General features: G+C 45.9%; 1 protein-coding gene across 1 annotated transcript; it reads right to left on the bottom strand.

The window, feature by feature from the left end:
- Positions 1-823: 823 nt before the first annotated feature.
- Positions 824-25,026, bottom strand: CWC25 (CWC25 spliceosome associated protein homolog). Its single transcript, XM_028521127.2, has 10 exons — positions 24,871-25,026; positions 22,577-22,749; positions 17,414-17,650; positions 14,692-14,761; positions 13,084-13,211; positions 12,352-12,415; positions 11,142-11,344; positions 10,656-10,754; positions 2,466-2,627; positions 824-1,958 (listed from the first exon to the last, which is right to left on the bottom strand). The coding sequence occupies exons 1-10, from the start codon at positions 24,886-24,888 to the stop codon at positions 1,844-1,846; spliced, it is 1,269 nt and encodes a 422-aa protein (XP_028376928.1). The 5' UTR covers positions 24,889-25,026; the 3' UTR covers positions 824-1,843.
- Between the last annotated feature and the right edge of the window lie 414 nt (positions 25,027-25,440).

The raw sequence follows: 25,440 nt of genomic DNA on the forward strand, positions 1-25,440 counted from the left end.
GTGGGACGTACCATTCCCACCCCGAGGGAGAGAGGAGGAACACAGCCAAGGGAAAAGGAAGTCCTGCCGGGAAAACCAAGGAACGCCCCCTCGCCCCACCCAAGCGTGGATCTTCCCACTCCCCTGGGCTTAGGGCGATGCTCCACCCGCGGGGCACGCCCCTTTCCCCTAGGGCCAATGAGAGGAGGCTGCCGGAAACCCTGGGTTTTATGAATGGGTTCTGCACCCACCCACCTGCTGCCGACCGCCTACAGCCAAAGGGTCAAGAGACCGCTGGCACCTTAAGGCACCTGTCCTACAGCAGAGGCATAATCGTCTTATTCTCTGGCTCACTTCATGAAATCCTTGAGTAAACTGCCCACTCTTTACAAACATAATTCTTTTTGAACCAAAGGTCTCCAGGTATTTAACCCAAATGATGGGTCATAGTGTTCTTTGTGGAAATCTGTAAATTTGGTTCTCAGCACATGGTCGCTCTTTAAACAGTTACAAAAATAAATGTAGTCTTTATTACCAAGTAATATACAATACATAATTAATCCTAGCGTAGGGAAACAGGATGGGGTGATTAAGTGAATAACAAGTGTATGCTACTTTGTCTCTGGGGAAAGGGTGGGTTTTAAATATTACAGTGTCTGGCATCGTAAGCACGCAAAAAAATAAATCCAACTGCATTTTAAGCAAAATTAGGAATTAGCAGAGAAGCAACTAGCCCAGCTAATGTGTGGGTCAAGAATGCCTAAGAAAGAGTTCAGGGGTCAAATGAGGACTTGTGGTAAAGGAATAGAGAAGGCAAAGGAGTGAAGACAGGAGCCTGGTCTCATAAGTTTTTAGGTTTTTTAATAACGGCCTAAAAAACAGTAACAAACAAATCCAGAAAATGGAGAATTATTGTAATAAGATTACTACCTGATAAAAGGGAAGCTATGAAATCAACAGCTTCCATTTTATTTTAAGAGCCAGGGAGCACACTGGCAACTGGGTCCTGACTCATAAAAATCATTTGACTTCATCACTACACGTCCCACATCAAGACTAACCAGTGTAAAAGGACACACACCCTAGATCCCATCAGTGATCCCAGGCCCCTCCTAAACTAGCCTGATTTGCAGAGGGAAAAAGAAAGCTGACCTACCTTACTGTATTACTCCATAACAAGATACAATGTGGTTCCATTAAAGTCACTTACCACACAAGATAGTCTCACAAAGCTAACTTTTTTTTTAAAAAGCATGTAAAAATTACCGTTTGTACTATACACATTATACTTTTACAGTTTGAAAGACAGACCAATGGGTCAACAGTTCATTTAGGGATTTTTAAATAGTTTCCCCTTCTAGATTCTTTGTCACTCCCTTGGCTCTGCCCTAACCTGACATTATTGTCACATAGCTACTAAGTCAAACAAATGTTCATTAAACACAATCTATTTTAGTGACTCTGGAGAGGGAGGTTTCTAAAAGGTCTCGTATATACTGAGGTGGAGGGATAGGTGTGTTCACACAGGTGGGAGGGAAGTGGCATAAGAAGAATCTCGACCACAGGGAGCAACCTTTCAGAGCAGAAGGAGCGCTCACACTTAGGTGGTCTGGTACCCACCCATTAAAAAGTCAAAATCCACTCTGCACCCAGCAAAAGTTGCTGAGGGTCCCATAAAGCTAATCACACTAGTTCGCAAAGGTGTAGCTATTTCGGGAATCGGTGGAGGCGAGTCACTTTGAATAGTGGTGGTTTGACATCTGTGGAAGAAGTCACCTGAACTCTTAACTCTTATAAAGAGAATGTTTAAGGGGTCAGCAGCTTCCCTGGAAAATTCAGGAAAGTCAGCAAGACAGAATGGTTTTCATCTTCTCATAAAGTTCTTCTCCAGAGCTACTGAGGTTCTCTGTAGAGAGTAGATATTCCGCTTCACCCGATCCTCCAGGGAGGAGGTAGACGCGCTCTCCAGCTTCATGCGGCTGGAGAGAGAACACAGACAAGTGTAAGTGATAAACATGTCAACTGGTCGTCCAGCAAAAGTAGAAGGAACAGGTTGCTAGCCGCAAGGAAGAAACAAGCTCGTTTAAGCCCAGACAGATGACTTTCGAGTGATTCCATCTGGAACTCAATTTTTTAAACCAGTTCCAAAGGGAAATTTTATCTTTTTTCGCAAATAGACAAAGCCTCATTGGAAAAACACTCCCTGGGCCATGAATTCTTATTTAAAAGGAAGGCCCAGGAGATTCAATGAAAATATCGATTCCCTTTTCCTCCCCTCAAATCAAAAACATCCTCCTCTCTGACCAGGGCTGGGAGGAGGAGGACCAAAGACGGGCTGGAGGCCAAGCTCCACGTTCTCCCTGCACAGACACAGAAACACGGGAACGGACAGTGTTCGAAACAGAAGCAATGAAGGGACCAGCTGCCCGACTGCATCCTGGGGCCGTAACCATGAAAGCAGTCAGGCAGGAAGCAGGTGCACTCACTGGATAAACTTCCCGTCCCGAGAGTCCAGCTTCTCCAGCCGCTGCTCCCGTTCGTCATCCTTAGCGTGCTTCTTAAGGATGTTCAGTCTCTCTTCTTCCCGCCACTTGGCGTTTTCCATCATCTCTTGCCGTTTTCGCTCCAGTTCTTCTGATGAGAGCTTTCTTTTGAACACAAAAATCATCCTGTCAGGTCTACTTCTGTCCCAGCAAAAAAAGGGAAGCACCTCCGGGAAAAGAGAAATCAGGTAGGAGCCCAGGTTCTCCAGCTCACTGCTCTTCCCACAGACACACCCACCCACCTGGCCAACTCGGCACGGGCTTCCTTCCTGCCTAACATCCTGGCCAGGTGGTTTCATCCAAATTTCAGAAATTTAGTGAAGGATTCCATACCCTCTTTCAATAATCTCTGGAGTGACTATTCTGAAATATTAAATACAAAATATTCCAATTGTTTGCTTAGCCAACTTATAGAGCACAGGAGGCAAACACAAGGCTCATGGGCCGACCGGCCCTCCACCTTGTTTTATCCTGCTCAGCACCTTGTTTCTACCTAGTGGCAGCACCAAGCTCTCACTTAACTGTTAAGGAGTAGTTACATTTCCATAGTCCTACAGTTACATTTGGGCCTTTGCAGGTAACTGTGGGGCTGATGTGGTCCCAGTGGAAATGAGTTTGACAACCCTGTTATAGAAGAACAGAGGACCAGGTTATCCACGTGACTACCGACATCTACCATCTACGCACTGGAGATGCCTAGAAATTCATGGGATCATTAAGCTAGAAGCCAGATGCCTGAAGAACTCAACCTCACAGAGTAACAGGTGGGTCTTCTTTCCTAGCATTCGCTGCAAATGAAGTTAGGGCTAGAAGCACAGGTGATAAACCAGCGCAATCACTATTTAACAATGTCAGACACCCAAATCCATTGCTTCTCAAATGGGTGTGATATACAGATTCCCCCTTTAAAAGCAAAAAGTATTATCAAAGTCTCGCTAGTGCCCTGGCTGGTGTGGCTCAGTGACTGAGCACCAGCCTGCGAACCAAAGGGTCACTGGTTCAATTCCCAGTCAGGGCACATGCCTGGATTGCAGGTCAGGTCCCCAGTAGGGGGCACACAAGAGGCAACCACACATTGATGTTTCTCTCCCTCTCTTTCTCCCTCCCTTCCCCTGTCTAAAACAAATAACATCTTTTTAAAAAAAATTTAAAAAACAACAAAGTCTCATAAGGAAGGGGACTGGGAGCCCAATTTTGAGAAACAAACTTAAGATACTAAAACTAGACATTAATTTACGTATAGTGAAATGGCACACTCCCTTTCAAAACCCCACTAAATAAAATATATAAAACCACAAAGACAATGAGGAGAGGAGAAAACACTGGAGAAGAAATGCCAACAAACTGTTGGCAGACAGGGTGGATGAAGGAATGGTAACTGCTTTAACAAACTGGAGGAAACTGAACCCTAAGTGCCCGATACTAATCAAAGGCAAAATCCAGGAGAGGCCCAGAGACTACCAGCCCCAAGTACTCGGACGGCAGCAAGGCACGGGGCTGAAGACAGCAGAGTCAACTTGAAGCCGGCGTGAGAAGCAATGAAGACACTGCTGCTGCTCTGCCTCCCTCGGGGAAGCACATGACTGCTCCACCAAAGCTCTACAGGAGACCCTTCCAGCAGTATCTGGAGAGCTAAACCAGACGGACAGGAGACCAGAAGAGGCAGCAGGTACAGCAAAGGAAGCTGGCAGGGCCATGAGGGCCAAAAAGGGACGACATGCAAGTTCACACACTCAGCACTGGGGCTCCAGCCCCTGTCTCCCAGAAGGCCAGCAGCCAGACTTAAAGCCGTTGGTCAGACAATCAAGAGAATTTTTCCTCTGGAGGAATTTAATGGTTCCTGACAAGAGAACCAAAGACACGGGTATCTGAGTGTCCCCAGCTGGAAAACAGCTCAAACCCAGACAAGCCCTGCCCATACATAACACAGTGATGTTGGCTTGGTACTACCTCGCTTTTAAATGTGCAGGGACGGTGAAATGGTCACCAAACATTTCAGGAAAGGCTCTAATCTGAAAAATAAGAGACTGACGCAAAAGGAAAAGAGAGTAAGACAAAGTGCATGGCTTCTTAAAAATCTGCAATTTAAAAATCTCCCTCTAAGATAACAAATGAAAGATACTACATCACTGAAATGAGAAATAGGAGGATTTTTTAAAGGAACATCAGAACATGAACCAATTCTTAGAATTTAGGGAGAATAAAGAAGTTAAGAAATAATACCAGAAAATGTCCCAGACTGAAAGCCATGGGTCGGATTGAAAGAGGTAAATATTGACCCCAGAAGAAAATGTAAAGAAAGGAAACACAACCTTACTATTCTGCTTGGCAATGAAAAGTATCAATGAACAATATTTATATAATATAGTAGCATGAACCCACATATTGATTAAACCGAACATTGTGACATAACTGTAACAGGAAGATGGGGCAAGAAAAACCATGGGACGGGGAGTGCATAAGAGCTCATTTACTCTAAGACCTCATTTACCCTAACAGTAAGAAAGTATCTAATAACTAAAACTGACGAATTAAGAGACCACAATGTATATATATATACATTTTTCTTTTTTAAGTTACAGCTGGCAACAGTGAAATAAGGAAGGGCTAAAGACAGAAGGAGCAACAGGCACAGCCTAGGCCCGGCTGCTTTACTCTCTGGAAACATTCTAAGAAAGTGAGCCATGCAGGGCTGCGCACACTCACTGAGAAGTAAGAACCACAGTGAAGGATGTGAGCCAAGGGAGGGCTGCTTCGGGCTCACCGACAAATCAGAGAAAAGGGGCCCCTGGAGACAAGTTCAGGGGGTTAGCCCAGGGACCAGCTTCTACTGCCCATCGCTCCCCTGGTTATAAGTCTTGTGTGGCCCCTTAAAGTTTAGGAGGTGCACCCCTGAGAGGGAAGGAAGGCATGGGTGTGCTCCTGGGGGTGGGGTTTAGGGAGAGACAGCCAACCAAGTATGTGTATTTTTGGAAATAAGAGGGCTGGCTGCCAAAGAAAACACGCAAAGAGCTGGACGTATCTGCCACTGGGCAGCGTGACTGGAAGTGAGATTGGGCGAAGTTTTGTTTTAAGACTTTTTGACTTAAAAAAAAATAGTCTGTGTTACTGATCAAAACAATTTAAGAAATAGTGCCTCCATAATAATAGTAATTAATACAAGAATAATAGCAACTCCATTTTCTATTTCCTACTGCCACTTTTGTTCTGGGCAATTTATAAGCCCAAAAGAAGGCATTTTAGCCAGTTCTGGAGTGTGACCTTATAGTGTTGGAATTTTTTTATTTGTTTTGAGCATACTTTTTTTTAAAGGTTTTATTTATTTATTTTGAGAGAGAGAGAAAGGAAGGGAGGGAGAGGGGGAGAGAACATCAATGTTTGTTTGCCTCTCGCACACCCCCTACTGGGGACCTGGCCTGCACCCAGGCGTGTGCCTTGACTGGGAATTGAACCAGCAACCCTTTGGTTCACAGGCTGGTGCTCAATCCACTGAGCCACACCAGCCAGGGCTTTTTTTTTTTTTTTTTGTACTATAGAAGTGTTATGTTAGCCCTGGCCAGGTAGCTCAGTTGATTGAGTGTTATCCCAATCCATCAAAGCTGCAGGTACAATCCCTAGTCAGAGCACATCCAAGAATCAACCCACGAATGCATATACAATTGTAACAACAAATTAATGCCTTGATGTCTCAATGTCTTGATGTCTGTCTGTCTGCCTCTCTCTCTCACGAGCCTTTCCCCTTCTCCTTCCCCCAGGCATGTTCTCGCCACCTTCCTTTTCCCTGAGCTCCAAGGGCTTTTCTTTTGCCTCCGTAACCAGTTTCCTGAGCCCACACACTCCAGCCGCTCACCTCTTCTACCTCTGTGACTTTCTAAATAAGCTTCTGCTTGTATTTGAAAAAAAAGTTTTGTGTTACCTGTAAGAAATTTAGAAAGCATTGAAAGCAGTGAAAACTAATATAAATTAAACAGAAATCCCACAAGACCCCAAAACAATTTTTAACAGAAAAAAATAGTTTTAGTCTATGTAAGAACTGCTTTAAATGGAGAATCACACTGCAGAAGCAAAGTTTCATCTTTTCAGCTGGTAAGAGAAGTTGTTTCAGATCACCAATAAAAACATACATACAAAAGAAAACAGAAAAATTTTTAAATTCTCACAGAACCCTCAGGTCCTTACGGAACTATCCAGTGTCTCTCAATCTGAGAAACAATGATTAAATAGTGGTAAGAATGGTTTTACAGCCATAATTTTTCTCTTTTTTTTTTTTCTTAATGAACATCATCTCAGTTTCACAAAACAACCTCAGCTTCCTGGAACACCAAACCAAAACAAAGGGGTATCACAAAATTCGTGCATGAAAGTTTCTGTGTTTTCATTCCTGGAAGAGACAGATCTTGAGGGCTCTAACTCATTTTAAATTATAAAATTCAACAAAAATACTAAGGGGGATAATAAAAACTGACAAGGTCCGACAAATCCAAATGATGACAGGTGGCGAAAGAGACAAAAATCAGAGCAGGATCTCAGAAAGCCCAGTCATGCGCTGACCACAAGCCTCAAAATACATTAAAAGGCACTCACTCACAAGCATCTGTCCCCAGGTGTGACATAAATTACAGCAGAGCTGAAGAACTGGCCCAGTCTCGCCAATAAAACATTAAATTATGTGAATACACTCTCTCTGGGAAGGCAGAAATATGTTAACATATTTTGGGAAGTTGCCAGTCAAATCCAAACCTTTTAAAAAAGTTTCTGGCCCTGGCTGGTGTGGCTCAGTGGACTGAGTGCCGGCCTGCAAACCAAAAGGTCACCAGTTGGATTCCCAGTCAGGGCACAGGCCTGGGTTGTGGGCCAGGTCCCCAGTGGGGGGCGTGTGAGAGGCAACCAATCAATGCTCTCTCTCACACATTGATGCTTCTCTCCCTTTCTTTCTCTATTCCCCTCTCTCTAAAAGTAAATACATAAAATCTTATTTTTTAAAAAATTAAATAACCCTGGCTGGCATAGCTCAGTGGATTGAGCATGGGCTGCGAACCAAAGTATCGCAGGTTCGATTCCCAGTCAGGGTACATGTCTGGGTTGCAGGCCAGGTCCCCAGTGGGGACCATGTGAGAGGCAACCACACGTTGATTCTCTCTCTTTCTCCCTCCCTTCCTCTCTCTAAAAATAAATAAATAAAATCTTTTTAAAAATAAAATAAATAAAAATAAAAAATTAAATAAAACTCATATTTAATATAAAATAAAAATTAAAAGTTTCTGTTACCTGGAAACTTAGAGAATCAGGCAATTAATAGTTAAAAGGGCCCTGAGGGCCCTGAAGGTGTGGCTCAGCGGACTGAATGCCGGCCTGCGAACCAAAAAGCCCTCAGGCCCACCTCTCCTCTAGCAAGTGAAATGCAACATGCCCTTAACAGGGGTGTCCGGCCTATTTCGGGAAGGCCCAGCCTTCGGCCCCGTGCAGCCCAGGGTGGCTGTGAATGCGGCCCAACACAAAATTGTACATTCGCTAAAAACATTATGCAATGTTTTTGTGATTACGTGTCACAATATATTTAACGTGTGGCTCAAGACAACACTTCTTCTTCCAGTGTGGCACAGAGACGCCGACAGCTTGGATGCTCCTGTTGGAGTCTTAGTGGTTCTCCGTGCTGGCTGCACATCAGAACCACCAAGGAGCTTTAAGAATACTGACGTCTGGGCTGGCCCCCGGAGATTATGATGTTACAGGGCTGGGGTGTGGGCGGGTACTAGAATTCCTTTTTTAAGCTGCCCAGGAGATTCTAACTTGTGGCCCATTTGTTGCGGCAGTTGCTCATCTGAACTTCCACTGAGAACAAATGGGACCCAGAGGGAGGGCCGTTCCTGGGCATAGCCTCCAGTCCCGGGGCTGCACAGCTGTGCTGTCTGGCCCGTCCCTCACCCGGCTCACACACAGAGCCCACCTTAGGGTGTCTGCCCTCGAGGAGAGCACCCTGTTCCCCTTCCAGCTGACATCTCAAGAAAGGGACTTCCGGCAAGATGGAGGAATAGGTGGATGCACCGTACCTCCTCGTACAACCAAGATTAGAAAACCAATAATTTACAACAATAATTTACTATCAGAATAACACCCAGATCCGGCAGAGGATTTATCTGAATGGAAGTCGGGCAGCCAAGAAGTTGAAGTAGACGCGTTCATCTGGACTGGTAGGAGAAGACGAGCCGGGCGGGCGCGGGGCTGGCTCGGGTCGGCGGCGCGCAGAGGTCAGGGGAAGGTTTGGTGCAAAATCGGCGCGACAGCCATCCAGGGTGCGTAAGAAGGCAGCGGTGATCCCTGAGTACGCAAGCTGCGGCTGGCAGACCCAGAGGGGCAGCGATTGTGGACCAGGGCAGAGCTCGCGGCCCGGAAGCCCAGACAAGGGTCTGAGTCCAGGGGAACGGAACTACCGCCATTGTTTTCTCCCGCCCCGCTCCCGCCCCGCCCCCACATATAACGTCACAATCTAGCGACCGGGGTGCCCAGCCCCGGTGAGCACCTAAGGCTCCGCCCCCGACCGTAACAAGAGCAACCAGACGGAAAAAAAAAAAGGACAGGGGAAAAAAAAACAAAACCATGTTTTCAACAGAGCAGATCAGTCCCCCAGGACTCATCCTTTTGAGCGACCAAGAATTAGCCAATCTATCAGATGCGCAGTTCAAAACACTGGTGATCAGAAAGCTCACGGAACTGGTGGATTTTGGACGAAATCTAGATGAAAGAATGCAGATTACCATAAAACAGATGCAGGAAGACACGCGGAGGAGAGCCAATAGTGAAAGGAAGGAATATGAGTCTCAAAACAATACAGTGGACCAGAAGGAAGATAGAATCAACCAAGCAGGAAAGCATGATGAAATAAGAATTCAAAAAATTGAGGAAAAGATTAAGAGCATCCAAGACACCTTTAAACGTTCCAATATCCGAATTATAGGGGTACCAGAATCGGAAGGGGAAAAGCAACAGATTGAGCATGTATTTGAACAAATAATAAAGGAGAACTTCCCCAATCTGGCAAAGGGAACAGTCTTCCAAGAAATCCAAGAAGCTCAGAGCCCCAAAGAAGTTGGACCCAAGAAGAAACACACCAAGGCACATCATAATTACATTAGCCAAGGTAAAAACGAAGGAGAGAATCCTAGAAGCAGCAAGAGGTAAGGGGACAGTCACCTACAAAGGAGTTCCCATCAGACTGTCAGCTGATTTCTCCAAAGAGACCTTACAGGCAAGAAGGGGCTGGAAAGAAATATTCTAAGTCATGAAAGACAAGGACCTACATCCCAGATTGCTCTATCCAGCAAAGCTCTCATTTAGAATGGAAGGGCAGATAAAGTGCTTCTCAGATAAGGTCAAGTTAAAGGAGTTCATCATCACCAAGCCCTTATTTTATGAAATGCTAAAGGGACTTATCTAAGAAAAGAAGATAAAGAAAAGATATGTATAGTAAAAGGACAGCAAACTCACAAATATCAACAACCACACCTAAAGCAAAACCAAAAGAAACTAAGTAAACAATTAGAACAGGAACAGAACCACAGAAATGGAGGGCACATGGAGGGTTAGCAGCAGGGGGGTGGGAGGAGGAGAGAGGGGGAAAAGGTATAGAGAATAAGTAGCATAGAATGTAGGTTGAAAATAGATAGGGGGAGGGCAAGAATAGTATGGGAAATGTAGAAACTAAAGAACTCATAAGTATGACACATGGACATGAACTAAAGGGGGAAATGTGGGTGGGAGGGGGGTACAGGGTGGAGGGGAGAGAAGGGGGGAAATGGGACAACTGTAATAGCATAATCAATAAAATACATTAAAAAAAAAAAAGGAACACTCTCTCAAGAAAGGCTTCTCCGTGAAAATCTCTAAGAGAATTAATGTGCTTACAGATGTCGAGAGAGGGTCAATTAATTTGTCCTTTCAATGTGCCTCCCACGGTGAGGAGGTAGGGCGGTATGACGCAAATTATTTGCGTCAACTGTTAAAAGTTGACGCAAATAATTTAAAAAGCTGGTGGGGGCCAAAAGGTGACGTAGCGTGCCCACCTGCCCTGGTCCCAACCCACTCCTAGACTCGGCCCGCAGGCTCTGAAGTTGAGCTACCGGCCTCTTGACTCACCTGGTGTACCCAGGTGCGTGCCGCCTCTGGTAGACCTCTTTTTTAGGTGATGGGCTCTTAGTTCGGCCTCTCTCTCTCCTGTTTGCCTTAGAGTTGTGCCTGTGACAGCCACACAGGGGAGAGAAGAGAAAAGCTTTTTCAATACAAAGGCTTTTATCATGTCGCTCACACGACGGAAGAAAAGCTAACTGCTGTAGTATCGTAACCCAAACTGAAGAGAACAGAGGGCAGAAGTGGAAGAAAAACAAAGGCAAGAAGGTACATGAGATTTTATATTAAACTCACTCTAGGGATTCCAGATACATAAATATGTAGTTCTAGGGGCCTAAGCTTTACATTGAGGTGTGGGGGAAATGATGCAAAGGGAATAACAAAGCAAAGACATTCGGAAAAATTAATGAACAGGTATCTCCGAAAGCAAACAACCTGTTGTGACCAGGCCCCCCAACCTGCACAGGTGGTTCCACAGTGAATTCCCAGACTCACAGTTTGCTTGGCCTCGGGGACCGTGACCTTCTGCCCGGGGATCGAGACCTCCTGTCCCGGGACGCTGCTTCTCTGGCACTCTTCTTGCTGGCGTGTCTGGGAGGGGAGGGGGAGGAACTTCTGGACCTGCAGTGATTCTTCCACCCATGCGCCCCCTTTGGCTCGGCCATCAAAGGAGCCTGGTTGTGGTCGGAATCCCTGATCTGCATCGTCAAGGAAAAGAAGCACAGCTACTCACAGGAAAAGCCAGCAGCTCAGAAGATGCAGTGAAACAAAAAAAATGAATGAGCACCGAGGTTCTACAAGGAGACAACTGTGTAAACCAACCCCTTCACAGAGAACCGTAGAAGCTTAGAAAAGTTATCTTCAGAATTCTTTAAAAGAATGTGCTGCTCTGGCTGGTGTGGCTCAGTGGATTGAGTGCCTGAGAACCAAAGGGTCGAGGTTCAATTCCCAGTCAGAGCACATGCCTGGGTGGTAGGCCAGGTCCCCAGTAGGGGGCGTGTGAGAGGCAGCCACACATTAATGTATCTCTCCCTCTCTTTCTCCTTCCTCCCCCACAATAAATAAATAAATACATACATACATAAAATCCTAGTGTCCCAGGTTTGATTCCCAGCCAGGGTACATGCCTGGGTTGCAGGCCATAACCCCCAGCACCCGCACATTGATGTTTCTCTCTCTCTCTGTCTATCTCCCTCCCTTCCCCTCTGAAAATAAACAAATAAAATGTTTAAAAAAAAATAAAAAAAAAAAATCCTTAAAAAGAGAGAGAGAAAGGAATGTGCCCACCAACCACCTAAACGGACTCAGCTCTTCACTACAACCCAAGGGGGAGCAAGAGGCAGAGCATGGGAGACAGGGCCTAAGGTTCAATATGCTGAGGGAAAAGAAGGAATACAGAGGGATGTACCTTTGTCAAAAGTCATCAACCTGTGCACTTAAAACGTGTGCCTTTCATGTCAATTACGTGCAGAGAGACAGACAGAATGCCTAAATGCTCCACTGGGGGGTTAGCCTCTCTGCTCCGAGAGCCCTGAGCTCAGGGACAAGGAACGGGCCCGTCCCCAGTGGCCCCGCTCTTGGGTGCTTGACCTCCCTCCTTCCCACACAACGTCCGATTGGCTGCTCAAAGTGCTCTCTCCCCAAAAACGCCGTCAGGTTGGCACATGCGACAGTCCCATTCCCTCTGAGAAGCCCATATTCTTACCTGTAAGCCATACCCAGGAACCTTGGACAAAACAGAGGAAGACTTTGCTATCTTCTTTTGAGATCTAAGAGATTAAAACACAGTTGGGCGGGGGGGGGGGGGGGGGGGGGGAATGCATGAGGTCCAGTTCAAATCTCGTGAGCTCCAATGTGCCCTCGGCTTCGACGGCGAACCTCCCCACCTCCCAGCTCTTTCTCAGGAACACGTCTCCCTGTTTGGACTGTCTCTGCTGGAAGATGTGTCAGCACAGTCATGTTTTTTCCTGCGGGAAATCGTGGGCCCAGCTTTTCAGCCCTAATGCCTGAACACATTCTCCTCCCACCTCATACTGCCATTCCAGGGACTAACAGTGAGTCGGCGGTGACAATGCTGACTACAGAGGAGACGTACAGAATGGGCCCAGATGGGCCCATTAATGCATTAAAAAAAAATTTAAAAAAAAAAAGCCTATATAAAACTCGCTTCTGTCTTGGTGGAATCACAAGCTGAGGTGAAAGTCATATCCAGGATGTCTGACCAACGACCTCTGGGGCTGCAGGGTCATGCCAAGATCTCCAAAGGAACTCCCGTGCTAGCTAGATGACAAGCTCTGTGGGCAGAGGGCCCGGGTATGAATTCACACTGAAACCCCAGTATCTGGCGGTTCCTGGCAGGCAGCAGGCGTTCAGCTGGTGTCTGGAACGCATGAGTAAACGAATCAATGAGGAGTGAGGCCTGCCGCCACGCGCTCACCTCCCCGAGCTGCGCTCATCCTCGCTGCTGCACCGGTCGCTACTTGAGCTTCTGTGCTTATGTTTCTTGTGCTTCTTTTTCTTCTCCTTCTTTTTCTTCTTCTCCTTTTTCTCCAGACTCATTTGCAACTGGAAAATGCCCAGAACATGAACACACCAGATTACTGAGGTCCCCGTCAGTCCTTCAGAGGGACTGGGTTATGCACAAACTGTCTGACTCCAAGCCTCTGGATCTACAGGGCGCCAGGGGTTTCCCTGTCAACAGGCAGAGGGTCTTAACGCTGGATGTGCTCAAATGCCCCCCAGACAAGCGAACAGACTCTCTGGCGGGTGGGGGCAGGAATTTGTGTGTTTAAACAGTCCCCGGAGCCACTGCCTAGCAGTGTTCATGTCAAAAGAAGTCCAGCTCCATTAAAAGTAACTGGGAGCCCTGGCTGGCGTAGCTCAGTGGATTGAGCACAGTCTGTGAACCAAAGTGTCGCAGGTTCGATTCCCAGTCAGGGCACATGCCTGGGTTGCAGGCCACAGCCCCCAGCAACCACAATTTGATGTTTCTCTCTCTCTCTTTCTCCTTCCCTTCCCTCTCTAAAAATAAATAAATAAAATCTTAAAAAAAAAAGTAACTGGGGACAATAAGACCAATCTTTATATTCTCTTTACCAGCTGATACAGGAAACAATCACATAATATGTCACGTGAACGTTCAGTGGGCCCTAGAGGCTCTGCCACCTGGTCTCCTGAACACGCTGTCTGACCACGCTTTCCACAGACATACCCCATATCTCTCATTTTCTGGAAAATGGCATCACGTGGTACTTTCCCAACCCAAAAGACATAAATAGAGGAAATCAAGAGTAATGAAACTTGATAAATTAAGACTGCATTAAATCACCAGGAAAAGGTCTCTAAAAGACAAAACATTTTAGTACCAGAGAGGTAGCTCAGTTAGCATGTTGTTCCAAAATACCCCAAGGTTACGGGGTTCAATCCCAAGTCAGGCCACATACAAGAATCAACCAGCCCTGGCTGGTGTGGCTCAGTCATTGAGTTCTGGCCTGTGAACCAAACAGTCGCTGGTTGATTCCCAGTCTGGGCACATGCCTGTGTTGTGGGCCAGGTTCCCCAGTATGGGACGTGCAAAAGGCAACCACATATTGATGTTTCTCTCTCTCTTTCTCCCTCCCTTCCTCTCTATCTAAAAACAAATAAATAAAATCTTTAAAAAAAGAAACAATAACCAATGAATGCATAAGTGGAACAACAAATTGATGTTTCTCTCTCTTTCCCTTCCTCTCTCTCAAGTCAATTTTTAAAATTTTTTTAAATTTTACTTATTTTTTTTTACTTTTTAGAGAGAGGGGAAGGAACAGAGAAAGAGAGGGACAGAGACATCAGCCAGTTACCTCTCACAGGTGCCCCCGGGGAATCAAACTGGTGACCTTTCAGTTTGCAGGGTGATGTCCAACTAACTGAGCCACACCAGTCAGGGGGAAAAATTTCTTTTTAAGCCATTCTGTTTTCCTTCTCATAAGGTAAGAATAAATAGAGAGAAGTTCGCACACTAAGTAGCTAAAAGATACTCCTGGTGCTTATATGATCCACTACTTACCAATTCTTTGATTTTCTTCATTTTCACAGGATTGTTTAATACCTCTCTTTTTTTCTCTTCCTCCTTCTTCCTAAAGAGAGAAAATTATAAAAATCATAACATTTCTTTTAGAAAGGAGATTAAGTCACTCATTCTACTCTTCACAATTCTACATAACAATCTTTTATCAAAACGCATGGAGACAGGCCCTATAGTAAAATCTATGTGATGGTGCGGAAGCCAGAAACCTTCCCCAAATCTGCAAGAGGGACAGACTACTGGGGAGAAGCCTGCACTGGTTCCCTGTTGTGCAAGAGAGTTCAGTGTGTGAGGCTTCACACTCAAGCAAATAAGTGGATGTCACACTGTGTGTCAGTCGGTAACCGGCTGGTTGTAACTTTCCAATACAACATCCACTGCTTAGCGTAATAACTGCCTGGGAAATCAAGAGAATGAATTCCTCTTCCAAGAAGCTGTACTCTCATACATTGTTCACAGGTGGGTAAATGGGTCAACCTTCCTGGAAGACAACTTGACAACACTTCTCACGGCCTGCACATACTCTTTGGTCTCACAAATGTGTTAGTTAAGGAGATAAGGAAGGAAGGAAAGAAGGAAGTTCACTATGAAGGTGTTCATATTATAACAATAAAAATTTGGAAACAGGTTAGGGATCCAACAAGAAAGTATTAATAAATTATGGAATAGACATAAACATGGACATAGAAATGATGTTATAGAAGTATAGTTAGTGGCATAGAAAGATGTCCCATATACAAGATTAAGTGAAAAAAAGGAGTTTATAAGACATGACATTAGTACGCCAGTGTTCATAGCAGCGTTATTCACCATCGCCAAAAGGTAGAAACAAGTCCACCCACAGATGAATAAACAACATATGTATTGTGAAATAGTATTCAGCCTAAAATAGGAAGGAAATTCTGACACAGGCTACAACATGAATGAGCCTGGAAGACACTATGCTAAGTGAAATAAACTAGTCACAAAAAGACAAAAACTGTGTGATTTCACTTATGTGCAGCTCCTACAGCAGTCAAACTCACAAACACAGAGAGCAGAGCGGCGCTCCGGGGCTGAGGGAAAGAGGAAAGGGAGCGCAGTGTAAAGCGGAGAGAGCTCCGGTTCCGGAAGATGAGAACCTCCAGAGACTGGCTGCACAGCAGTGTGGACACACATAACACAACTGAGGCGTACGCTTAAAATGATTAAGACAGTAACTTTTTGAAAGATTTTAACTATTTATTTTTAGAAAGAGGAGAAGGAAGGGAGAAAGAAGGGGAGACAAACATTTATGTGTGTGAGAAAAACATCCATGGTTGCTGCCCTCATGTCCCCAACTGGGGACCTAGCCTGCAACCCAGGCCATGTGCCCTGACTGGGAATCGAACCAACCACCTTTCACTCTGAGGGACGATGCCCAACCAACCGAGCTACACTGGTTCAGGGCAAGATGGTAAATTGTGTGTTATGTGTATTCCACTGTAATTTGTTTTAAGAGATATTCTGACACATGCTAAATAAGGATGAAGCCTGAAGACACCATGCTGCGAGAAATAAGCCAGTCCCAACAGGACAATTACCACATCGTTCCACTTACATGAGGTGACCGGAGTAGTTAGTTAAACTCATAGAGGTGGAAAGCAGAATTGCGAGCCCTGGCCAGGCAGCTCAGTTGGTCAGAGCATCATCCCGATAAGCCAAGGCCATGGGTTTGATTCCCCATCAGGGCGTATACAAGGGTCGACAAACGAATGCCTAAAGGAGCTGGACAACAGGGTGATGTCTGTCCCTGTCTCTGTCTCTCTCCCTCCCCTCATCTCCCTAAAAATTGGTAAGTTGAAAAAGAAAAAGAACATAGAATTGCGGTTGCCAGGTCCCAGGGGCGGGGCTGGGAAGGGAATGAGGAGTTACTATTTAATGATTATAGGGTTCCAGCCTGGGAGGATGAGAAGTTCTGGGGATGGACGATGGGGATGGTTGCACAAGAATGTACTTAACAGCACTGGATGTAGACTTAACAGTTAAGATGATAAATTCTGTTAAATATATCTTACAATTAATTAAGAAATTAACAAAACAGCAGAAAATATTCACATATACATATACTATACAATATCTTTACACATACATATGCAATACCTTCAATATATAAATAACTTTAAAAGAATTTTTTCAATGTTCAACCTTATACACTTGAAATAAAATACTGCAAGTCAACCCCCCTCTGCAAAATAATATGTAGAGCATGATCACATTTAGCACCCAATATGCAGCTACAATTCATCTGTTAAATATTAGGGTTTCAAGTGAGATTCTAAATTTTGTTTTTGAAGAGTTCTGCTGCAAAAAAAGGAAGAGGGGCAGAGAAAAAGGCCTGTTTACCCACCTACCCAACTCTATACATATCCCCAAATTTCCAAGAAGCTGCTAGCCTTTCTCACCTTGCTGCTACCTCCCATTTTTGCTTAAGGGTCAACAGTAAAGGAATAAATCCGGTCTGGTCTAGTCTGGGCCAGTCCACTTGTCAGTATCTTCTGGAACAGCCTAAACCTCGCACCCTTAATGGAGCCTCCTTCCCAACATCGTGAAGCCCAAATGGAGGCAAATTCTGTCACGTGGCAGACATAAGCCAAGAGGAAACCAACTGTGAAGTGAGAGGCTATGTGACATCTCTGCTAAGCACCTTTGTAACAAAGCCCGCTTCCCAGACCGTCATCAGTACCTGATGATGAAGAGCGGGTCCTCCCGGATCTTGCTGGCCATGTCAAGGAGGGAGTTGGCACCGGATGGGGCAAAGATGGAGCCTGGGAGGAGTCCTGTCTCGGAAGAACAGCCAGCCTCCTTCTCCTCCATCTTCTCAAAAACGTATTTGTCAATGGGGCGCCCCAGCAAGTACTCATCCCGGTTCACCATCCCACCGGGACCCTGGTACATCCAGTCCAGTTTTTCTTCTTTTTTCCTAGTTCAAGAAAAAAAGAAAGGAAAAGAAAATGGTGACTCCTGTAAGCCCACACACAAAACCTGAACACAAGGGCAGGAGAACCACAGCTGGTCAGAGCAGGGCTCATTTTACAGGCACCTGGTGTGGGCTCAACACAGCGCCCCCCATGGCACACAGGAAGCGGTGTGTGCCGGCATGAAGTTGACCACGTGCGGGGAGACCATTTTTCACCACTTAGCGCAATTTATGGGGGAAAACAGTGTTCCTCAACCTGGGGCATGGACTTTTGCTCAGGGCTTCCCATGTCTCCTCTGCAAAGTCTTTATATTACCCTTTCATTTCGAGGACAATCTGAAACATTAAGCATATTCTGCATCACCTTGTTACCAAGGACAACTTCAGTGACCACATATGCAGTCGTGATCGTTGTGTGTTTCGGTGCTTATTTTCATGCTGGCACAAGAGGTTACACTAAATTTGAGGAGATCATGAAAAAAGACCAGAAATAACCTAATAAGAAATTTACACTTTCAGGCCAAAAGAGGGGGGGCCAAGTTACATCATGGTATCATGCCGAACAAGTATATTTCCCTGTGGTTCTAACAGAAAAAAATGGTGAGCACACTGAACCCTCACACAACAGACCATGCAGGCGCGCTGAATCCATGAGAGCATGCGTTGAAGCAGCCAGTGCCACACTCATCCTGCAAGTAGCAACGTGTTTTCATGAAAACAGTATTATCTATAACATTAAATGTTTTTTAATAGGACTTTTTTGTTTAATTAGTTTTGAGAACATATAACAACTGTAGGCATAAAGAATGTCTTCCTGGTTACACCTTTAGACATTTTCTTTTTTTAAATTTTATTTATTCATTTTTAGAGAGAGAGGGGGGGAGAAAGAGAGGGAGAGAAACATTGATGCAAGAGAAATATTGATCGGCTGCCTCTGGTACACGCCCCGACCGGGGACAAGCACGTGCCCTGACCAGAAATGGAATGGGCGACCATTCGCTTCGAGCACAACGCGCCACCAACTGAGCCACACCAGTCAGGACACGTCTTCAGACGTTTTTAATGGGGATAATCTAAACCAAGCCCTGGCTGGGCAGCTCAGCGGGCTAGAGGTCGTCCCACGACGAGGTTGCTCAGGACACATGCAAGAAGCAACTGACAAATGTATAAATGAGTGGAGCAACAAACTGATGTTTCTCTCTTGCTCCCCCTTCCTCTCTCTCTCTCAAAGCAATCAATAAAAAAGAGTTTTGTAAAGAATAAACCAATAACGTCAGGTCATAACACTTTAGATATTTTTCCCTATTAAAAGGATTGGTTTGTGCCCTAACCGCTGTGGGTCAGTTGGTTGAGCGTCACCCTCTCCACTCTTCCTAAAAGTAAATAAATAAAATCTTAAAAAAAAAAAAAGACAATGAAGGGATCATGCCTATGCATACCTGACACCAGTGATAGGGAAACTGGGGATAAATATTCACTTATTCATTTTTAAACATTTTATGCATTTGTAAACATTTACTCAGCATACTTCCTATGTGCCAGAGAGACGAGTAAGGCCAGAAGGATGGAAGACATTCAGGCAGTTGAGATGCTCACAGGTTACTGGATGAGGCATGTGGGTTAAGAAAGTACCAAACGCCCTGGCTGGCGTAGCTCAGTGGATTGAGCTCGGGATGCAAACCAAAGCATTGCAGGTTCAATTACCAGTCAGGGCACATGCCAGCAACCGTACATTGGTGTTTCTCTCTTTCTCCCTCTCTTCCCTCTCTAAAAATAAATAAATAAAATCTTTAAAAAAACACAAAGTACCAAACGGTGCTGATGAGAGCTAAGCTTGTGTTGAGCTGACTCTGCAACACTCAACGCGACACTCAACACAGAACTGCCTGGTAGGCAGCTGAACACACAGAGACACAAGAGGTTGGGTGGGATAAATGCTTGGGGTCCTCAGCGTGAAGTAAACAACTGGTGCCAGAGGAATGAGGGAGCTCTTAGAAGGAACAGAAGAAAGGGAGAAGAGCAGTAGGCTGTGGGGGGCATGACCAGTTGAAGCTATGTAAATGCAGGAAAAGGAAGAGATGGTACGAAGAGATGGGAAGACCAGGAACCTGTAGGCTAAGGAGCAAAACGTTTGTGGGGAAGGGCAACTGGGTCAAATACAGAAGAAAGGAAATGAAAACCTTAGACAGACACTTCTATTATATACAGTGATATTTTCATGGCTCTATCTAGTCTTAAAAGGATTCAACTGGCATCAGTCCTACTCAGCCCTCTGGTAAGAGACATGCCGTATAGTTGAGATCCAGGTACGTGGGACTTGTCCTGGTCCCCTGACCACCACCCAGCTAGCTAAGCGTGCTAGCTACTTCTGTGCACGGCCATACCCTCACATCTAAAATGGAGCTAGTAACTGCTCTCTCTCATTGGTTACTCTACTTTTTAAATGAAAAAACAATTGGAGTAAAAGCTGTATAAAAACAATCTATAGGTTTTTGTCACTATCATTAAGGATACAGAACAAGTTCTCAATCAAGGCCGCCCATTAGGACCACCCAAAGAGCTCCTAATATACACAGGTGCCATGACCCACGCACTCCCTGCTATTCTTAGGGAATCTGTCTGGGTGGGACTCACTCCCATTTTATTTAATCTCCCAAGAACACTCTAAAGTGCAAGGGTTGAGAACACTGGTATAGACTGCTGTCTAGAAAACACAGTATTCTAACATCATCAGTAAACATTAAAGCAACACGCACTATCGCAAAGAGGGATTTGGAGATCCAGAATAACAGGTAGGCTATTAAGGTTTTCCTTTGTTCTGAGAGATGCATTTCAAATACAGGAAAGATTATCTGAACAATGGAAGTGAATCATTAGAAAGTAAAAGGTTGGTTTTTTTCTTTAAGATTTTATTTACTTATTTTTAGAGAGGGAAGGGAGGGAGAAAGAGAGAGAGAGAGAGAGAGAGAGAAACATCAATGTGCGGTTGCTGGGGGCCGTGGCCTGCAACCCAGGCATGTGCCCTGACTGGGAATCAAACCTGCGATGCTTTGATTTGCAGCCTGCGCTCAATCCACTGAGCTACGCCAGCCAGGAAAAGTAAAAGGTTTTTATGGGTATTTTATAGGATAAATTAAAGCCTAACACTATGCAAAAAATGATACAGTCTAGATGGACAAACAGATCATCTAAATACATCTGCCAGTAAAGATCAAGAAAAGGATCTACATGCTGACCTTTGTGTTTGATAACATTGGAGGACACGTGAGGGAGCAAAGAATATCAAAAGAATATGAAATCACCTTCCCACTTGCAACAGGCGAGCAGGCACGAGGGTCGGCAACAGGGCAGGTATTGCCCTGCCGGCTCTGAGACTGGATTCTACATTCTCCAACCTCGTTAATTAGACTCTGCAAGCCCAAATGTCTGATACATCAGGCATAGGATGTGCAATGCTTTGTTAAATAAAAATTTCAAAGTAATTTTTTTTGCCTTTGGTTAGCGGGAAAATAAACTTTTATGACTAAAGGGTAGTCCTTCTAACATTGATATCTGCTCTAAAATCAAGGGTTCACAAGATCTGAAACTTCACATACAACAATGTGTGTTCACATACAACAACTTTATAAGCTGTCCAGGAATTGATTTGAATGTTTGACATTCATTTATGTTACATTATAATGTAAAGTATACAATTTATATAAAGTATATAGAGTAAAATAATGTGTACCTGGGTAAGAAAAACATAAACTTTCATTCTCTTATCTCATTTTACATATTAACTCCATATATATTTATTACAAATTTTATCTATTTTTTGAGAGAGAGAGAGGGAGAGAAACATCCATATGTGAGAGAAACATGTTTTTCACACGCCCCCAACTGGGGACCTGGCCCACAACCCAAGCATGTGCCCCGACTGAGAACCGAACTGGTGACCTTTTGGCTAATAGGCCAGGGCTCAATCCATTGAGCCAAACCAGCCAGGGCCCTAAATATATTTTCAAATCCTCAAACTTCATTTATTTTGAAACATTTCAAAGTTCATACTTAAGTCAGAATGGCATTCTCCCCAATTTGTTACTCTGAAAAAAATGTAACTGCCATCCTGCCCAAGTTCCATGGCCACTTCCATGAACTGAAACTGGGTCTCTCAAACACACACACACAACCTCGAATGTCACACACCTCTTGTCATGAAACCATTAAGGGGAAGCCCCACACATCCAGTGGGGGACGCGGGCTGCACACCGCCCTGGAGACTTGCCCGAGGACATAAACCAGGGCAATGATAGTAGGTTACTCCGTTGTAGTCTCCCTGTAGCTCTTACTCAAGTCTGACTTTAGGAACGCACTGCACAGCTTTTGCTTTTCATTTTTCTCAGAACACACTTATCTGCCACTCTTACCCTATGCTATGTAAGAGGAAACAAGGAGGGTAAAATCAAGTGGGACTGTCCACAGGCACACAGCTTTTACTCGCAGAGGCACCACCCACCTCCTAAAATGAGCCTGCAACACAGACACAAACAAAAGCAGGAACAGGCCCGGACCCATACAGAGAGGCAGGGAGTGGCAGTCACCCCCAGCCACGGTTATTTGCCAAGCATCTACCGTGAGCTTGGCCCACACTAAGCCCTGTGCTTGTTATCTCATTTGATCTTCAACACACCTTAGAAACTGAGATCTCTCACTCTCTTGGGTCTCCCGAGGTAACCCCGGCTCCCAAACATGCCCCAAGTTACATGGCTGGGCGAGGACATGCCAGGCCAGCCTCAGAGCCCAGGTCCGTCTGACTCCAAACCCGTTCTCTTAACCAGCTGTCGTGCGACAACTGGAGGACGCACCTGCAGGCCAGCCCTGCAGTTCCCTGCACACCAGGACACCCCCGCGGCAAACTGCCCACCGCTGCCTCAGCTCCTGGCTTACTTGACAGCGCCAACATCCTCCGCGTAGCGCTGCATCTCCTCCCGGGCCCTCTCCTCCCGCAGCTCCCGCTGGAGCTCCTCAATCTTCTTCCGCTCAGCCTCATGCTTCTGCTCAGCCTTCCACACCTTCTCCACATTGCGGAGTGTCTGCGGGTGCCAGCTCTTCTTCAGATTCTGTGGTGATGCAGAGGGGGGAGAAAACCACTCAGGGAGTGTGTGGGCGGTAAGCAGGTAACTGGCCCGGCCTCACCCACCCCTCTGTACCCTAATTGGGCCACGGCGAGCCTGTGTACAGGCAAGGCATCTTTAACGATGCCATGGCTGACACCCAGTATTCTCTCACACACCAGGGGGTTTTGTTCAAGTACGTAAGGCTTCAGGATATACAAGGCTCCTCCTTCCTGAATTCCCTTCAAATATGTTTAACCTGAAATGTGTATGAGTCTGACTTCCATTGGTCAGGTGAGGGTTGGTGATGACAATACAGGAGGAATGGGGCGGGCAGATGGAAAGGCACAGACTCTGAAAAGCAACATTCATTCCTATGAACATGACCTTTTCTTCCTTCAGTTCACTTGGTCTGCCTTACACTTGCAGTTTACAATCCCACCCAGTACCTCTTTCAACCTCCCAGTACCTCTTTCAACCCTTCACCCTCAAGGAAGGCTTCTCCTCCCCATCCTTCCCAAGAGCCACTACTCTGGTTCAGCTTCCCTAAATCAGGGAAGGTTTCCTGGAGGAAGTGACATCTGAGAACAATTATATAGTAGCCTAGTGATGTAGAAAAAGGAGAAGAAGGGGTTAAGATTTCTAAACAGAGGGAACAGCACACACGGGTGAAAGCCCAGTGGTGAGAAAGAACAGAGCACAGATAATTCACTGTGGCTGGAGGCGGAGTGTAAGCTGATGGACAGGAGGTCAAGATGAAGCCAGCTAAGAAAGAAGCAGATTAAGGGCCTGACAAACCATGTTAAGGCATTGGACTTAGTTGACAGCAAGAAATACTAAACAGTCACATGCAGGTGAGAGGGCGTGAGTAGCTCCCTTGTGAAGGACGGACTGGAGAGGAACAAGTCTAGGGACCAGGAGACCAGTTAAGAAGTCTAAACGAGAAAATGTACACAAGGTGCCTGGCACGCTAGCACGTGGGAGGTGTTCAATCAATGAGGCCTCCCTCTTCCTCCTTTTCTCTCTGCCTTCTTGTCCTTCCTTCCTCCTCACCCTCCACTGCCTGGCAACCTTTTCCTACTGGTCCCCCTCTCCCCCCTTCAACGTGGGTGGCTTTGCTCCCCAGGGAACACTGGCAATGTCTCGAGACATTTTTGGTTGTCACAACTGGGGGAGAAGGTGGTACTAGTCTGGAGTCCAGGGATGCTGGTAAACATCCTACAATGCACAGGACCCCCCCCCCACACACACACATCAAAGACTTATCCAGCTCAAAATGTCAATAGTGTGGAGGCTCGGAAACCCTGGATTAGAGCTTCCCTGTTTCTAAACGCAGTTATCTGAAGAATACACTAAATTCGAGGAAACCAGATGGAGTACTGAAATTTATACTAATCAAAGACACCTAACATTTGATAAATTCTAATACAGCTACTGGACAGGCGACTAAATTCATCTAATTGCTGTTTCAATTAGTTACCCTTTCAAGAGGTTAGCATGTTTTTGATCTTGCACCATACCCTTGTGGGTCACTGCTTAATTGGGACCCTAGCCCCCTAAATATGAACTATACAGTTTAAGAGAAATTGCCACTCAACTTATATTATGTGCTACAAATTCAGAAGAAATCTTGGACTCTACAGATCAGGATGCTGCATTGAAAAAGAAACGGAAAAGGGTCCCCCCTTTCAGGTTTAAAATAGATCCCAGGACATGGCTCAGGGGAAAGAATGCGGGCACAAGCCACGCCTACTACCGCCCGGGACACGCTCGGAACTCCTAACTGAGGAATGGCTAAGTGTCCCAAGACAAGACATACAAAATAATGCCCGCGTGGCCCGTCCTCCTTTCCGCCCCATGGTTCCAACCCCCGCCCCCCGGGGTTTCCTAGAATTTCTAGCCTGGACGGCCCCGCCATACAGCACACAAACACCACCTGCCACCCTTGGCGACACACCCGCCACGCCTTCCCAAGTCTCCGCTCAACCCCTCCGTGGCCTTAACGAACTGTCCCGTCTCCTCGAAAGCAAGGCTTCGTTGACAGGGTTACCCACTCCTACCCCTACCGATTCCGTCCCCAGCCGCAGCCCGTCTCAGTCCTCCTCTGCCGAGGCCTCCCTCACTTACCAGGTCTCCGCCTCCCATGACGGTGGAGACGTTTCCTCACTAAGTTGAGCTGGAAGAGTCAGGAAGGATCGAGAGAAAACGTAGAGAAATACTTCAGGTGCGACTCCCCCAGATCTACTCTCGGGGTCCACTGGCTGCCACAGTCACTGCCGGATCTAGAGCCCACTTCCGGGAGGGCGTCCTATTATCACGAAGAAGTCGCGGAGCGATGACGTTATACTCTGGCGCTGCGTATCAGTAGCTTCATGTTTAGTTTATCAATTTGAGGCGTTGAGGTCGCGGCGTGTGTAGTATGATCTAGGACCCCTTGCTTTGGCACCACACCTGGTGTCCCGAAAGGTTTGTTTAAGCGCCGCGGTTCTAGTCAGTTACGATGCGGAAGGGCATAGCCCAGCGGTTCGGTTGCTATGGCAGCGCGCCATGGCGTCCCCCTTGGGGCTGCGCTCCGGATCTCCTGGCGAGGCCCCAGCTTGGACCAGCTTCGGCCTCCTCTCCCCGATACACACCCCCACACCCCGGTTTTCCAAACGGCTTTTGAAACCTTCCTTCTTCTTAAACCTCGACGCAGCG

The sequence above is a fragment of the Phyllostomus discolor genome, chromosome 8 (assembly GCF_004126475.2).
Source record: "Phyllostomus discolor isolate MPI-MPIP mPhyDis1 chromosome 8, mPhyDis1.pri.v3, whole genome shotgun sequence".
In the NCBI taxonomy this organism is placed as follows: domain Eukaryota; kingdom Metazoa; phylum Chordata; class Mammalia; order Chiroptera; family Phyllostomidae; genus Phyllostomus; species Phyllostomus discolor.

Excerpts from the sequence above, each read along its gene's own strand:
- CWC25 (XM_028521127.2), bottom strand. Across the intron at positions 10,755-11,141 it reads TCCCCGAGGCCAAGCAAACT|GCACAACTCTAAGGCAAACA; the intron begins GTGAGTCTGGGA and ends TGGCTGTCACAG. Across the intron at positions 2,628-10,655 it reads CACGCACCTGGGTACACCAG|AAAGCTCTCATCAGAAGAAC; the intron begins GTGAGTCAAGAG and ends TGTGTTCAAAAG.